Raw genomic sequence first — 17,899 nt, forward strand, 5'->3', positions numbered from 1 at the left:
AAAAAAAAATAAAAAATGCTTGTCTATACCTACCTAGATCTTCAAGACTTTTACCCATTTTATCTTCCAATGGAACAAGTGTTTATGTTTTAACATTATATATCTTTTGTACATTTTGATCTTTATTTAGTACGTGGTAAAATATGTGGACAGACATATTTTCTTCTTTCCCAGCACCATTCGCTAAAGAGGCAATATTTCTTCCAATGTATGTTTTTGGTCCCTTAAAGTTCAGATGGCTGAATGTGAGGGGTTGTTTCTGTATCTTCTAGTCTGTTCCGTTGTTCCACAAGTTGTTTTTGGGCCAGTACCACGCCCAGGATTGCCTTTGCTGTTTGACATCTCTTCGGGTTCCATGTGACTTTTAGGATCATTTTCTGTAGCTCTATGAGGCATAGTGTTGATATTTTGACTGGGATTTCATTAATTCTGTATATCAGTTTTGCAAGGATGGCCATTTTGAAAATATTGGTTCTGCTTATCCAGGAAAAAGGGTACCTTTCCATTTTCTGATGTACTCTCTGATCTCCTTTTCCAGAGTAGTGTAGTTTTCATTGTAGAGGTTTTTTTCTTCCCTGACTGGGTAAATTCCTCATTTTTTAATTTTTCTATTTATTTATTTTTAATGTATTTGGTTATTACAGGATCTCACTATGCAGCTTGAACTTGTGGTGTGATTCTCTTATTTTCAGCCTCCCCAGCACTGGGATTATAGGCGTGTGCCACCACATCCGGTTTCAGTGGGCTCAATGTGCCTGGGCAGCTCACTGTGGCATGTGGTTCTGGGGATTGAACCTGGTCCCTGTGCTTGCCTAAGAAGGTGCTTAGTCCACTGAGCTATGTCACCTGACCTGGCAAGGGATTTTTTTTTGTTCTATTTGTATAATATATTTATTGATTTGCATATGTTGAACCATCCTTGCATCCTGGGGATAAAGCCAACTTGGCCTAATGTATGATCTTTTTTATGATTTGTTGCATTCTGTTTGTCAGTATCTTTTGAGTATTTTTGCATCTATATCTACTAACTGGATTCCTCTGCAGTTACCTATTTTGGTTGGATCATTGATTATTTTGAAATCAGAATAATGATGGTTTCCAGGGATGACCTTGGGAGTACTCCTTCCCTTTCAATAACATTATAAAGTCTGAAGAGTGTTAGAACCTTACTTAAGTTCTTACAGAATTCAATGGTGAATTTATTGGGTCCTGGGCTTTTCTTTTTGGTATTTTTGAGACAGGGTCTCACTGTACATTTCAGCCTGGCCTGGAGCTTACATGGTAGCCCAGTTTGGGCCATCAGCTGGTTCCATGTTTTGGTTATTGTGAATTGTGCCACAGTAAACACAGGCAAAAAGGTATTCCTAAAGTATAGTGACTTTAATTCCTTCTGGTATAGTGGAATAGTTGGGCCATATGCTAGTTCTGTGTTCATTTTTTTGAGATCCTTTGTACCGATTCCACAGTGACTGTTCTAATTTAGATTCCTGCCAGCAGGGTAGAAGGGCTCCTTTTTTCCCCTTGCATCCTTGCCAGCATTTATTGTTTTTGTTTTTGTGTGTGTGTGTGTGTGTGTGTGTGTGTGTGTGTGTTCTTGATGACAGCCATTCTGACTGGCATGAAATGGAATTGCAATGTAGTTTTGATTTGCATTTCCCTAATGGCTGAACATGTTAAATATTTTGGCATATACTCATTTACCACTTTTCCTTTTCTGTTTTTATTTTTAATTTTTATTGAGTGTTATAAAAATGCATCAAAATTTTCAACATCAACTGGTTTTGGTGTACAACATCTAAAAAGAACAACAGAAATAAACTTCTATATGTACTATAATGAAAACACTAGTAACACTCTAAAAAAATCTTTATTTCAATTAACATACCTAAGACAGTCTTCACGCATGACAACAGCACATTTCATATGCACGCATTACTACACACACATTGCTTACACTGACAGCACATGTATTTGCTTTCCTGGCCTTTTTGTAGAACATACTTGACATCTTACTCTGCTTGCTGTTTTGTCACATTCAGAGTGACAAAATTATTATATTTTGAAGTGTGTAATTAACTGGAGCATAAAATATCAATAAAATAAATATTAAGTTTGTAATGTATATTGTACATTTAGAATAAACAACATTTTCACATCAGCTGTGTACTTAGTTACAACACCTAAGAAATAACATTGGAAATAAAACCTATGTGAGCTATAATATAAACACAAGCAAAATTATCACAGAGCTAATTTGCTTTAATTGTCACACCCAAGACAATCTGACAAGTGCGTGTTCCATGCACATGTCTCACGTTCATTGGCAGCACATGTGCTTAGCTTTCCTTTCCTATGTGGCAGGCCTTTCCTGTCACCTCACTTCTCTTTCTGCTTTGTCAGGAGCTTTCTACTATGTTGTACAGTGTGCACTTAGCAGGGAAGTAAGATATCAGTAAAATAAAATATCCAGTGTGTAATGAGTGCTTAGAGTTAGACATCAACATTTTTGCATCAGCTGTTTACTTGTTTACAAAATCTGAGAATGTCAGAAAGAAAAACTCTACATTAACTACCATGAAAATACCAATAGAACTCTAGAAATGGAATAATATTTGCTTCAATGATCATAATCAGGGCAGTCTTCACATGTGAAAATTGCAGGTTCCATGCATAAGTTTTGCTTACACTAATAGCACAGAGGTTTTGTTCTGTCCTTTCTTATAGGGCACAGATGACATCTTTTTTTTTGTTTTCCTGTTGTGGTTTTTTCCTTTTTTCTTGAGAAGTATCTTTTTAGTTCATTTGCCCTTTCTTCAATTAGACTACTGGTTAAGTTTTTAAAGTTCTGTATATTCTAGGTATCAATCTTCTTTTGCAAGTGTAGCTGGAAAAAATGTTCTTCCATTCTGTAAGTTATCTCTTCATTCTGTTAGTTATTTCTCTGCTGTGCAAAAACCTTTTAATGTAGTGTCACTTGTTGATTCCTGCTCTTATTTCCTGTGCTGTTAGGGTGCTATTTAGGAAGTCTTTGCCTGTGGCGCCGTGCCAGCGTTTCCTGTAAGTTTCTTAGAGAACTTGCAGAGTTTCAGGTTGTCTTGATTTTTTTTTACAGGGTAAGAAATAAGGATCGGACTTTCACTTTCCACATATAAATTCCTAGTTTTCCCTGCATCATTTGTTAGGAATGTTGTCTTTTCTCCAGTATTTTTAAGTTCTTTGTTAAGAATCAGATGACTGCCCTATCCCCAGTGCGCCCTGAGATGGCTAATGAGACTGGGCGTGGTGGCGCTCACCTGTAATGCTCACGCTTGGGAGGCTGAAAACAGGAGGACTGTTATGAGTCAGATCTATGTAGTAAAACCCTGTAGACCCTGTACTAAATTAAAAAAAAATCTGATGACTGTAATTGCATGAGTTTGTTTCTGTATCTTCTATTCTGTTGTGTTGGTCTGTAGGTCTATTATTTGTGCCATGCAATTTTTGTTACTGTGGCTTTATGCTATAATTTGAAATTGGATATTATGATACCACTAGTCTTGCTCTTATTGCTTAGGATTGCTGTGGCTGTTCTTGGACTTTCCTGTTTCCATATGAATTTTAGGATTGTGTTGTCTAGTTCTGTGAAGAATGTCGTTGGAATTTTGATAAGAATGGCATTAGATCTGTAGACTGCTTCTAATAATATGGCCCATTTTAACAATATTTGGCTGCTGCATGAACATAGGATGTCTTACATCTTCTAGTCTCCAGTTGCTTTCTTCAGTTTCTGCACTCTTTATTGTAAAGATCTTTTACCTCTTTGGTTAGATTGATCTCTAGGTATTTTTTTGAAGCTATTTTGAATGGAATTGGTTTCCTGATTTCTTTCTTAGCTAGTTCATTATTGGTATATAGAAAAACCACTGATATAAAATTTTTTTTAAATCTTTATTTATCTGATACAAGGTCTTGCTACTCAGCTCAGACTCATAGTAATCTTCCTGTTTCAGCTTCCCCAGAGCTGGGATTACAGGCGTGTGCCACAGTAGCTGGCATTGTATGCTCAGGACTGGCATGGTATATGGTACTGGGGATTGAACTGGGGTCCTTGTGCTTGCCAGGCAGGCCCTTATGCCGCTGAGTTATCTCTCCAGCCCAGCTACTGATTTTTTTTCAAAGTTTTATTGATAAACAGATAGCAGTGAGACAGTTTCAAATCAAATTGAAAGTACAATTTCAACAAATAATACACTGCATATATTCTTCTTAGTGGTTAATTGCTGTACAAGATGCAGACTTGTGATCCTACTTACAAACACCATTAGAACAAATCATTCTATTCATTAAGAGAATGCAACTATATATCTATCCCAACCACTTTGAATACACAGATACAAAATGGACATTCATAGTATACCTCATTTTTTTTAAGTTCCGTTATTGAATGTCGGGCGCTCGTTGAAATCACACGCGAGTCAGATGGTGCTTAAGCTTCTCTTTATTCTTCTCTCTCCCGAACTTCTCCCCGGAACTACTACTCAACCGAACTACTTCTCCGAACTACTTCCCGAACTCCTCCGCCGAACTACCCCGGACCTTCCGTAACATCCTCTTTTATACTCCCCAGGACCAATCAAATAAGGCTGCGTGTCTTAACCGGCCAATGGGCAAGTGCCTGGTTGTAACAGCTCTTAGCCAAATAGAATGCACCAGCAGAGGTTAAGCGTAGCTCTGGAAATCCCCCGTGGGGGAGGGCAAGCATGTAGGGCGCCGGCGCCCAACAATTGAATATTATAGGTGTGTAAACTCAGCAAAATATTCTAAAATAGTCCAGTAGCCCATAATAGCATTGGGTCTTCTGTTTAACTGGCAATGTCAGAAATTATTGACCTGAGTCCCCCACAGCTCAACTTAACAGCATGGCTTTATTTCTTATATTTCGTCTTCATACTTTTCTACTGGATGGTTAAGACCAAGGTAAAGCAGGACCTATGCAACAAGAGTTGCCAGCTACTGATTTTTTAATGTTGATTTTGTATCCTATGGTTTTCAAATACTATTTTCTATCAAGCTATCATTGAAGATAGAAAAATTGTGTAATTTCTGAAAGAAATGTGTGTCCGTGGAGCACAATAGTATGGTGAAATTAATTTTGACTTTTTAATGAGAGGCATATTTTCAGTGATTGGATATACTAATAGTACCTAATAACCCCTTTAAAACATTTTGAGTAATAGGAAAAACAGAGATTTTAAAAATCACTGATTACTGGGTATAGTGGTGCATGCCTATAATGCCTGCACTCTGGAGGCTGAGGAGGAGGATCACCACAATTTCAAGGCCATACTCTGGTTTCTCTTCAGATCATATAAATATTTCACCTTTTACAATTTCAAGGCCAGCCTGAGCTACACAGTGAATTCAAGGTCAGCCTAAACTACATAGTGAGATCCTGTCTCATAAGAACAAAAAATGAAAAAAGAAAAAAAAAGAACTTAAAAATAAAATAAAAATCATTTATCTTGTTGGGTGGGGGAATCACTTGCAAGGTCTACTCAAGTCCTCCTGTGTACTCTCTGGACCAAGTATTTGCTGGATTTCGAACACGAAGTCAGATGCTGTTGGGTCACATAGAAGAACAGGATGAAGTTCTCCACCACCAATTTTCTGATAAAAGTGATGATGAAGAATCAAATCAAGAGAAACCTAGAATTAGGTATGTTAAATACAGTGTTATTTAATAAACATTATTATAATTAAATGATGCAATCAGTACAGAAGATACAGTTTTTTCATTGAAGTATATATTTTTTAGTTAAAAATGTGAGTAGTTCTTCCTAAATGAACTGTCAGTTAATGTATTATGAAAGTAGTGTTTGAACATGTCATCAGTCTTACAAATGAAAAGCAATTTTGCTTTCAGATATTTTATAGTTAATTGATTCTAATTTCTCAAGGGAATTTTTTGGATTTCCTGATTCTGCTGCCTCAGTAGTAGCAAAAATGATCAATTTTCACTGAAGCCAACATTGGGAGGAGGCTCCTTTTATTTTGAAGAATACTAATGAAAATCCTATTAATGTTTTAACATTATAGTTTTTATTATTAACTTTTTTGAGAAATAAATTTGAGGGTAGATTTAGAAATGTAAACAAACAAGTGACTTTGATCCCAACTTTTTTTTAAATGTAGAAGTCAGTCATGGAACAAAAAACCAGATTCTGTTTGTTCTCTTGTTGAGTTGAATAATACTCAGGATGAAACACAAAAGTCAAATTTGGAGAATGCAGGTATGTAGACTCCCAAGTAATTTTAATTTAATGGTTATAAGCCACTTTAATGTTTTATTTCAGTAGATAATTTAAGAAGCATTTAGGAATTCTTAAAATGTGAACTTGGGGGGCTGGGGAGGTGGCTCAGTGGAATAATTGCTTTCCTGGCAAGTGCAAGGCCTGAGTTCAATACCCAGTTCTGCAAAAAAAAAAAAAAAAAAAAAAAAAAAAGTAAACTTGGTGGGAATGCTGTCTTGTGTGGTATAACTTCTTGTGTATTTTCTTTTCTACTTCTAGTTTTTCACTCTTATTCCTTAACTTAAAAAAAAAGCTTTTCTACAAATCCATTCTGACTAGAATAAGTATTTTTAGATTTTTACCTGATTTGATATGGCTTGTATCCTTGATTACCTTGCAGTCCATTGTCTGTAAATTGCTGGGAGATTGCTCACCTCTGTGCTGGTGTGCATCCCTACCATTAGTTGTATGTTTTACTTTATAGCCTAATTTTCCTGCTATGTGCTTGTCATGTTTTAGAATGAAATTGATGAGAATTTTTATGCATCAAATGATAGCATTAAAAGTATTTATGTTACTGAAAATGTGATGCAATAGTATATGTTAGCTTATCTCTCTTGGTTTATGAGTGGTCAATACATGAAAAGTGAGGATAAGGGGAATATAAAGATGCAAAAGCATCCTTTAAAAAGCTATTCATGGGCCAGCAAGATAGCTCAGTGGACTGAGTGCCTGCTTAGGCAAGTGCAAGGGCTGTGATTTGATCTCTGGCACCACATGCTGCACTGGCCCCACCCCTGGGCACACTGAGCTGGCCATCAGACCAAACATGGTGGCTCATGCCTGTAATCCCAGCACTGGGGAGGCTGAAAACAGGAGGATCACTACAAGTCCGAGCTGAATAGGGAGACCCTGAATCAAATACATTAAAAATAAATAAATAGCTACTCATATAATACTTACCAAAACTTGACTATAATTGTTGTGTGGTGGGGGAGTGCTGGGGACTGAACCCATGATCTCATGCATGCTAAGCATGCACTGTACCATTGAACTATGCATGAACTAACAGTAAAAGTGAAGTAATTTTAATAGCATAGAAAGAATACCTCTAAGTGCTATTTGAGTACCCATTGTTGGGCCCTTTGTAAGTGGTCTGCAACCAGGAAGGAAACCTGTGCCCCAATATAAATGTTGCACCCATTCCTTCATTGAAAATGTCTTGCAATAAAAAAAATTAGCCTAGGAGAAAGTATTCTCAGTGACACAGCTGATTTATAGTCAAGTAACTATAAATAGTTACTGCAGGATGTAACTAACAATGCTGGGACATGGATTAGCAAGATATAGATGGCATGCTCTGATCATAATAAAGTAGAAGTTAATAGGAAGAAATTCACACTTCTACCCACTAAGAGATTTCATGCATATCTCAAATAATGCCAGTTAAATTATGAACCTGTGTGATGTGACAGAACGTACACACGTGTGTGTGTGTGTGTGTGTGTGTGTGTGCATTTTTTTCACTACTGGGATTGAATCCATGGCCTTCACACTGAGCTACCTCCCTCATACATTTTAGTTTTTTCAATTTGAGGTAGATTCTTACTATATCACTACATTGCCCAGACTGGGCTCAAGATTGTGATCCTCTTGCCTCAGTCTCCTAGTGTTTGGATTATAGAATGTGTCACTAGCTCTATCTCTTTTTTTAATCTGAAACAATTTTAAGAAAATGAAAACTTAGTGTGAGAACCTCATAATCCTAAATACTATATAGTTTTCCCTCTTTCCTGCCTGTTTGTACCTTCCTCTATCTCTAAATTCCTCTATCTCTTTTGCTTTTGTTTTTAAACTGTTGAATACTTAATAGACAGATATTTTTGCTTCTCAGCTTTCTTTCTTTTCTTTTAAAGATTTAAAGATTGAATGTCTCCAGGAGAGTCAAGAGTCGAATATGCAAAAGTTAAAGAATTCAGAACTCATACTTAATAAAGTTAAACAAAAAATGAATGAACTTACAATTAACATCAGGATGAAAGAAGATCTGATTAAAGAACTGATAAAAACCGGTAATGGTATCCTGTGAATGGGCTTATGTGAGGAAGAAAAACTTCTAAAATTGTTTCTGATGTGATACTTACTTTAGGTTTTGAATCTCAGCACGATTACTATAGCTTGGATTAGCTATAAAAAGTTGTGCTTTATAGCAAATACAGAGAGATTAAAAGAACTCTGTTATGCAGGGATTTAACCTATGAATTTTTCTAAGCTCTATGTCCTAAAACTCTATGGCACTTAATTCCCCTTTCCATTAAAAAAAATTCTACTAGGCCACCAGGAATATATCCAACATACTTTCTAACATATTTTTTCTGTATTTTTTTAAAATTTTACTTTATTGAGAAACAAATATCAATGAGACAGTTTCAAAACTGATTAATAGGACAGTTTCAATAGTTAATACATTGTACATTGTTATCTTCTTAGTGGTTATCTGTAGTACAAGATGCAGATAGAATATCCTGTCCGAACACTATTAGTACAAATCTTTCTTCTCATTGAATTAAGAGAAAGTAGCTGTATATCTATCCTAACTATTCTGCGTATATAGATACAAAATAGTCCTTCCTTTGTATCCCCTTTTTTTGTTTAGTCCTGTCAGAAATGGGTATTCCACTGGCACCTAAATACTATAGGTGTGTGAATTCAGCAAAACAATCCAACACAGTCCAGCAGTCCATAATAGTAGTGGGTTATCCACAGAAGTTGTTGACTTGAGCCTTTCACAGCTCAACATATTAATATGGCTTTACTTTATATACCTCATTTTTATACTTTCCTGCTGGATGGTTGAGACCAAGGTAAAGCAAGACCTGTGTAACAAGAAATGTAACTCTTGTATATGATAAGGTCAGTCAAGTAACCTCAGGATTTATCCTATAACCCTGTACTGCAATTTTCAGAAAATACCTGTTCCATATTATGCCTAAGATGTTTGATATTGAGACAGATAGTGAAGTTAAACCCAACTACATAAGTCGTAGGGTAATAATAAGCTTCTCTTCTGGAGGGTTAACAACCTCAGTTTGCAGACCAAAAATTAGAGAAATAGAAGGACTGCAAGGACAGCCAACATTTGACCACAGCCTTTCAAGGTCAGTGAAAACTCAGGACATAGGAGAACCTATATTGGAACATCAGGTAATTCAGTTGTGTCCCAGATTTTCTGATCAAGGAGATCATGAGTTCACAGAGCAATGTGATCGATGACGTAGAGTGTGCCTAAGGAGAGTCACCTGGAGAGAAAACATTCTCTCAGGCTTTCACAGAGAGCAAATTAGTCAAACAATGACCATGACTCATCCACATGGCTGACACTAACAAAGGATTTTTTCTGTATTTTTTAGGGCCTACAGGGTGTTTGGGGGCCTTACTACTAGATTAAACTCCTAGTGATTCTCTTGTTTACAGCCTTCCAAGTGCTGGGATTACAGGCACGAGCCACCATGCCCAGTCTCAATTGCCTTCTCAGTGTGCCCCGGGGCTGGGGCCGGCACAGCAGGCTCAGGATTGAGCCCCTCTCCCCAAACATGCCTACTTGTAGGCACTTTAATCTGCTGAGCTGTTTGGCTGGCCCTTATCTTAAATATTTTAAGTTACTATTTTTATTGACTTAGTTTATCTTTTTTTATTTAGTTCACTTTAATGTTCATTTTAAACCTTTTATTTTGATTTTTTGAGGCAGTCTCAGTATAAATCTAAATTGATCTTCTGCCTCAGTTTACCATGTGCCACCACATCTAGCTAAAATTCATATTTCAGATGTGGGTAGCATTTTTCTGTAAAGATATAAGTCTTCTTCTCCTAGATGAACCAGGATTTTAGCTTTTCTTCTTCATCTAACATCCTCCCAAATTGGGATATTCTCTCCCTGTAGTTAGTTAGATCAGTTTGCCTTATGCAGCCAGCTCAGGATTTTGGGGGTGTCTCCCAGTATACAGTAAAGGATCAAACTTTACAACATCAAAATTCAGTGAAGAACTGAAGGAGTAAGAGACACCAGCATTTCTTTTCTCCAACTCCAGTGTAAAGTAACTCTCTGATCTCGCGGGGGACCTGAAGAAAATACGGTTTTTCCTCTCTTCCAGCCCAAGGCTGTAATCCCACTCAAATGCCTCAGTTATGGTGACAAAGCTGCCTTCCCGCTATTTCTTCTTTCCACAGATTTGGTTTCTAGCCAGTGGTCGGCCTCCCCAAAGCTCTTCCTCCTCCTTTCCTAGTGATGAGTGTGCTGCACATCACCTTGACTCTAGTTGTCCCAGACGTGGGAGTCTGACCATTCTCCTTCCCATGGGCAGGATCAGAGGCCACCTGACCCCACTTTAGGAGCATTTAGCTCTGTCCCACAGCTGTAGGACAGTGCTGAACGACTGGAGAGTATTTGTCCATGGATCTCACTGAACAAGGAGGCATTTGTAACCTGGAGTACCCTTCCTGGTTGCTTTAAAATAGAGGTTACCTGAACTTACACAAGGCTGATTTTCTTTCTCCTTAGAACCAAGGTTGGTTTGGAGCTTTGCTGGAGCTCCTCAGAGAGGGTTGCTAGCAAGAGAGCCTTACATGCTGCTTAAAGTCTTCTTACTGAAGATTTCTCCCAAATTGCAACCAATTCCTTTAGCAATAAGAGAGCATGTATACTGTGCTGAATCAATTCTAATACTTCCAAAATCAGGGTGTGTCTCACAATCAGTGGCAGCTTAGTGTTTTATCTAAGTAGTTGGCACTGAAACTCATAAACTATTGACCTGCTGAACAATTGAACAATTCAAAATTTGTTAGAACATGAAGTATTCATATACGTTTTTAGCTGAACCCAGGAGTTCACATGTGTACTCTTTACCGCTGAGCTATACCTCCAGTCCCAGTTATGTGTATTTTATAGCTAATAGTTTTAGATAGAGATAGTTCACTGTGCATTTAGTTCAGTAACTTCTTATTAAAAAGCACAGGATTTTCATACAGCAGTATGCTGTTCCTGGTGATATGCATCCACTAAGCTAGACTCCCATTTCATACCACCATGAGTTTTCCAGTCTAGTTCTTAGTTCTTAGAAGTTTCCTGCTCAGAATCAATCAAAACCAAACCTTTAGTCCGTAATGTAGATTAGACTGAAAAGAAACTAATTTGTATGTTCCATTTTTTGTGTGTTCTATGTATTCCTCTAAAAGAATTTTAGAACAGTTCATCTTTAGCAAGTCCAGTGTGATGAAAAAGAGAGCCATCTCCATAGCAAAGGATTAAGGACATAATGGCCAGCTGAGATTGTTTAGATCTTGTTTAGATCCCAATTAAAATAAAGCAGTTATGAAAGACACATTGAGACAGTTGGGCTGAATACAGACTATGGGCATTAATATTGTTGGATGTGATCATGACTTTTTGGTTAAGTCCATGTTTTGATTGGATGCTTATATGAAGTTTGCAAAAGTGAGGTGATAAAACATCTGGGATTATTTTTTAACATTTAAGTAAACAAAAATAGGCTTGTTGAAACAACTGATAAAATGTTCATAATGTTTTAATCTGCACAGCATCGGGAGTTCTTTATTATTTACTTTTGGTATGTTTAAAACTTTTCATAATAAATTTTTAAAATTTTTAATTCAAGAAGGTAGATTATGGGTAGCAGGATGCTAACCAAGAGGATAAAGTCACTCGCAGTATCCTGCTTAACTGGAGTTTGATGCCAGGAAAATGCAAATGTCAATTCAGGGGATAAAGAGTGTCATAGGAAAACATGAAAAGGTGAGCTGGGTGAGAGGATGGAGCAGCGCCAGATGGGAATGGCCACTGAGGGGCCTGGTGGCAACACTGCTTGGGAGTGAACGGGCTCTGCTGGCTTTAGTGCCGTACCTTAAATAGCAACTCTGTGCAGCTGGACTTTGTAAAGCAGAGGATTATGCATGTTTTTACGTAGCTTATAATTGTTATTACTGTCATTATGGTAAAGGTAATGATGCCAAGTCTGTAAGCAAGCAGTATTCTCTGAAAGTAACAAGACTGGAGCATGAAGCAGCACAGGCGAAAGTCGAGCTGACTGAGACAGAGAAGAAGCTGGAGGAGCTGGAGAGCAAGGACCCTTCTGATGTTGCTCTGAAGATAAAACTACAGAAGGAATTCCGGAAAAAGATGGATGCTGCAAAACTGAAAGTCCAGGTAGCTTAAGATGTACTTGAGAAAACTATTTAGGTCTTCCTTTCTTAAGTGAGAAATTCTTATTTGGAATCCTTGAGGATTTTTGTACAAAATCTGGACAGGAGTAGGATTCAGTTTTTATTGCATGACAAATTATCTTTCCAGTGAGTGTAATGGTTGGCTTATATATGTTACAATCTAGATAGTATATTTCTTACTCAAGAAGTATATTATTTTGAATTGGTGGGTAGCTCACTGGTATAGTGCTTGCCTAGTCTATATAACACCACATGCATACACAGAGTATATTGTTATAATTTTGACATCAAAAACTACATGGAGAGCTGGAGAAATAGCTCAGCAGACTAAAGGCCTACTTACGCAAGTACAGGGACTAGGGTTCAATCCCTGGCACCACATGCCATGTCAGCCCTGCCCCCAGGTGTGCTAGCCACCCACTGAGACAAAACCTGTAATCTCAGCTCTGGGGAGGCTGACAGCAGGAAGATCACTAGGAGTGTGACCTACATAGTGAGACCCTGTACCAAATACATTAAAAAAAGAAAGATAGACAGATAGACAGACAGACAGACAGACTACCTGGAGGGGAATAGGAAGATAGCTCAATGTCATAAGCCCCTGCCTTGCAAGCCCCGGGTCCTGAGTTTGATCCCTGGTACCAAGACAAACAAACAAACAGAAAAACTACACGGAGGGAAATAAGGGTAATGATAACCACAAAAATAGTACCCTTTTCTAAGGAACAGAAGATTAAATGAAGATTAAACAATACTTGTAAAACACCAGTTATATATGTGGTACTTTGTTGACAATAAAGCAATGCAAACTAGTTTGGACATGTTCAGAAACCATACTGATTGGTTTAAGAAAAGTTAATAACTGAACACTTAGTTCTTTCATTTTGTATTTCTTGGGACAGCATCTCACTATGTAGTTTAAGCTGGCTTTGAACTCACTACATAGAGTACTTCCTAATGCCTGAATTTAGTTATAATTTCAGAAGTCACTGTAGTTAAAAATTCTACTCTAGAGCTGGCTTGGAGTGGTAGAGTACTTGTCTAGCATATATGAGGTCCTGGGTTTAATCCCTACCACTGGAAAAAACAACTATTCTGTGAGAAATATTCCATTTCAGAGAGATTTTTGTGTAAGGAAGCCACTTCTAGATATATATGTTAACTTGAATTCAGTCATAATAAATTTTATAGAATGGCTCCTCTGGTTCTTTTTCTGTCTTAGTCTACTGCTTTTCTATTGTAGAAACAATATTCCCTTGTGGGCCTGTCAAAAATAAATGAAATAGAGGAAATGGCTGTCCTGCTCATTGACTGAAATGATTAAGTTTAGTTGGGGAATGTAAGAGCTATACATTTTCATGTTAAAATATTTTGTATGATCTCAGGTCTTACAGAAGAAGCAACAGGATAGTAAGAAATTGGCATCATTGTCGATCCAAAAGGAGAAACGTGCTAATGAACTAGAGCAAAATGTAGACCACTTAAAGTATCAGAAGGTACAGCTGCAAAAGAGATTTCGAGAAGAAAATGACAAAAGGAAACAACTGGATGCAGAAATTAAGCGGGATCAGCAAAAAATCAAAGTAATATTGTCATACATTCCTGCTAAATATAATGTGAGATGTCAGATGGCTCAGAAATAACAGAGCTGAGGTGCTAATTCCATTGTGAAGTATCTGTCCTTGACCTGCCCTTCACTTCTGTTCTTATTCATTTTAAAGCTTTGTTCATCTGCCTAGTACAGTAAAACCTATTTATTGAATTTTGAGTACTGTCTTGAAGCTTTGACTTCACAAAAGAAGGTAAAGTGATCATATTTCTCTTAGTAGACTATTAATTTTAGCAGAAACTGTCCACAACATCATTTTATAAGGCTGACTTCTGAATAACGTTGAATAGGAGTTCCAGTTCTCAGAGTGCTGTGACCTGAACTGTCCAATGGCCCAGGAAGCAAGTCCTGAGTGAAGTGGTACCACTTCCTTCCGAGTGAGCGAAAGAGTGGTGAGACTGTCTGCCAGCAGTTCCTAGCATAAGTCACTCTGGGGGCAGGAGGTAATGCCAGCCTGGGCTCCAGAGGTGGGCAGCTCGAGTTCAGATCCCAGCAGTGTAGACGATGGCTGAACTGTGTGGAGAAAGTCATTCGCGCTGTCTGCTCTGTGACTCTGCCTTCTTCTCTGCATGGCCTCACACGACCTCTGCAGTACATGCTGATGATCATAACAAACACTAAGCCCTGTGTGCCAAGCTCTGTTCTCTGCAAACAATGAAAAGGACCCAGGGCCCAGAACACAATTGGAGGCTTACTAATTTTTTTCTAAAGTAAGACTTTATCTTTTCTTTTTTTAGAGCAGTTTTAGGTTCACAGAAAAATTGAGAAGAATATAACTACTATCTCCACACATCATAGCTTCCATGACTAGAACCCCCATCCAGATTTGCTAGATTTTAAACATTGAATGTAACCCAAATTTAGACTGGAGGATCACTATAAGTCCAAGATGCATAATAAGAGGTCCTGTACCAAATAAACAGACAAACAGACAAACAAATTTTTTTAGATCACATAATTTAGTTGTGAGGGGGATTTTTTTTTTTTTTTTTGTACCAGGAATTGAATTCTAACCTCAGGCTTGCCAGGTAGGAGCTAAATCCCCTGCCCCATGGGAGGGATCTTAAAGACCATTTACAATATTTTGAAAAAACAACTTTATTAACATACAGTTTACATATATACAATTCACCCCTTTATTTGTCTTTTTGAGACAGGGTATTTCTATGCAGTTCAGGCTGCCTTAAGCTCATTTTGAGCTAGTCTGAAAACCACAATAATACTCCTGCCTCAGCTTCCCAGGTACTGGGATTACAGGTATATACCACTATGCCCCGCAACAATTCACCCATTCAAAATGAATAATTTAGGGTTGGCCAGATATCTCAGTGGATTAAAGTGTCTGCTTAGGCAGATGCAGGGACCAGGGTTCGATCCCCAGCATGCAGTGCCAGCCCCGTTCCCAGGAGTGTTGAGACGGCGATTGAGATTGGGCATGGTGGCATGCCTATAATCCCAGGCCTTGGGAGGCTGAAAAATAGGATCACTACCAGTCCAATCTGTGTAGTGAGACCCTGTAGATCCTGCACTAAAATAGACCCTGTAGATCCTGCACATAGAAATAAAGTGAATAATTTAGTGGGTTTTGATATATCACATTACTAAATTTTGTAAACAGTGTATAATTTAGTGGCATTAATTGCATTCATAATGTTATACAACTGTCACCTCTGTTGCCAGAACTTTTTCATTACCCCAAAGAGAATCTCTATTCAAAAGCAGTAACTTCCTATTCTTCCTGTTCTCCATTCTCTGATAACCTCTAATTATTTTTTCTTTTTCTTTTTCTCTTTCTCTCTCTGTCTCTCTCTGTCTCTGTCTCTGTCTCTCTGTCTCTCTGTCTCTGTCTCTCTCTCTCTGTCTCTCTCTGTCTCTCTCTCTGTCTCTCTCTCTTTTCACCAGCTCAGACCACCCTGGGGGCGGTGCAGGGCTGGTGTGGCATATGGTGCTGGGGATCAAACTGCACTCTCTATACTTTCTCTCAGCTTGCCTAAGCAGGCACTTTAGACTTGGTAAACTATCTTGCCAGCCTGGCTCTAATTATTTTCTGTGCCTATGAATTTGCTTTTTCTGGATAAGTCACGTAAGTGGAACTGTATTTGTCCTTCTGTGTCTAACATTTCATTTTCCATTTTGTGTGCAAATTTTATCTATGTTGTACAAAGTATCAAAACTTCATTGACCTTCACAGCTAATGATATTCCATTATAAAACTGGGAATAGTAGTGCTCAGGAGGCTGAGGCAGGAGTATCTCTTAAGCCTGGCAATTCAAGACCAGCATGGAAAATATATGAGTCAGAACTCATTAAAAGAAAGAAAAAAAAACCTATCGTGTGACTATAGTACTTTTGTTTATCCATTTATTTAAAGTGCTCAAAAAGCAACGTAGCAGTATGTAAGGATGTAGATGTTGATTAGCTTGACTGTAGTAATCATTTCACTAAATATATGTATATTAAAACATCATCTTGTATACTTTATATATGTTTGTCTATTGTTGTGGTACCAGGGATCAAAACCAGTGGTATGCTAAACCTGAAATAAGTTCCCAACCCCTTTTATTTTTTATTGTGAGGTAAAGTCTCACTAAATTGCCTTACTGGCCTGAAACTTGCTATCCTACTTGCCTCTGCCTCCCAGCTTGCTGGGATTAGACTCATATGTGTAATCTTTAATCTTTAAAATTCAATTGGGTATAGATACATAATTTCTGACCTTTCATTTCTGTTCCATTGGCTTATCTCTATCCTCATGGGAGTACAACAATATTTTGGTTACTGCAGTTTTAGAGTATAGTTTTAAAATCAGGAAGTAAGCCTTCTAGTTTGCTCTTTTTTGTTATAGTTTTACTTATTTATTTATTTAAATTTAAAATTAAATGAGATAGGGTGTCTCTATGTAGTTCAGGCTGGTCTCGAACTCATTATGGAGCCTAGGCTGGCCTTGAACTTGGGACAATCCTCAGCTACTGCTGGGATTACAGACATGCACCACCCTGCCTGGATTGTCATTTTAAGTAGGTGGTATGTTTCCAATTCACAGATCTGCCTCAGCCTCCTGAGTGCTGGGGTTATAGGTGTGTGCCACCTTGCTTGGAAATGTTGCTGTACTTTTCCAAGATTGTTTTCATTGTTCAAGGACCTTGACATTACATATGAATTTAAGGATCAACTTTTCAACTTCTGAAAAAGAGGCTATTGAAAGAAAAAAATTTTAACAGATTAAAAAATTTATTTATTTGGTACAGGATCTCACTATGCAGCTTGGACTCACAGTGATTCTCCTGTCTCAGTCTCCCCAGTACTGGGATACAGGCATGTGCCACCATGCCTGACTGGCACGGCATTCGATACCAGGGATCAAACCCAGGTCCCTGTGCTTGCCAGGCAGGCACTTAGACTGCTGAGCTATCTCCTCAGTCCCTGAAATTTTGATAGGCTTTGCATCCAATCCAGATTTCTGAGTCTGTTGATGTCTTGACTCTACAGTCTTCCTATCTATGACCATGGGCTGGCTATCTTTCCACTTACTTTGATATTCTTTAATTTTTTTCTTCAGTTCTTTCAAATTTTCAGTGTACTATTTTTTACTTGCTTACATTTATTATATTTATTCCCAGATTATTCTTTTAAATTATTACTGTAAATGGAATTGCTTTCTTAAATTCTGTGAGCTACTTATTCTTTTTTTTTCTTTTCAAAGTTTTATTGATAAACATATAGCAATGAGACAGTTTCAAATCAAATCAAAAGTACAGTTTCAACAAATAATACACTGCATATA

At 37.7% G+C, this 17,899-nt stretch overlaps 1 protein-coding gene across 1 annotated transcript in view; it reads left to right on the top strand.

Annotated features, from left to right (window-relative positions):
* Kif27 (kinesin family member 27) overlaps positions 1-17,899 on the top strand; it is a gene marked incomplete at its 3' end in the record, with an annotated part of 192,927 nt that overhangs the window by 114,285 nt on the left and 60,743 nt on the right. The window contains exons 5-9 of the mRNA XM_023699173.1: positions 5,529-5,695; positions 6,172-6,269; positions 8,186-8,341; positions 12,284-12,489; positions 13,892-14,089. Of these exons, the coding sequence (XP_023554941.1) occupies positions 5,529-5,695; positions 6,172-6,269; positions 8,186-8,341; positions 12,284-12,489; positions 13,892-14,089 (825 nt within the window). The remainder of the gene's footprint in view (positions 1-5,528; positions 5,696-6,171; positions 6,270-8,185; positions 8,342-12,283; positions 12,490-13,891; positions 14,090-17,899) is intronic.

This window comes from Octodon degus, unplaced genomic scaffold (genome assembly GCF_000260255.1).
Source record: "Octodon degus isolate 3935 unplaced genomic scaffold, OctDeg1.0 scaffold00111, whole genome shotgun sequence".
NCBI classification, from domain to species: domain Eukaryota; kingdom Metazoa; phylum Chordata; class Mammalia; order Rodentia; family Octodontidae; genus Octodon; species Octodon degus.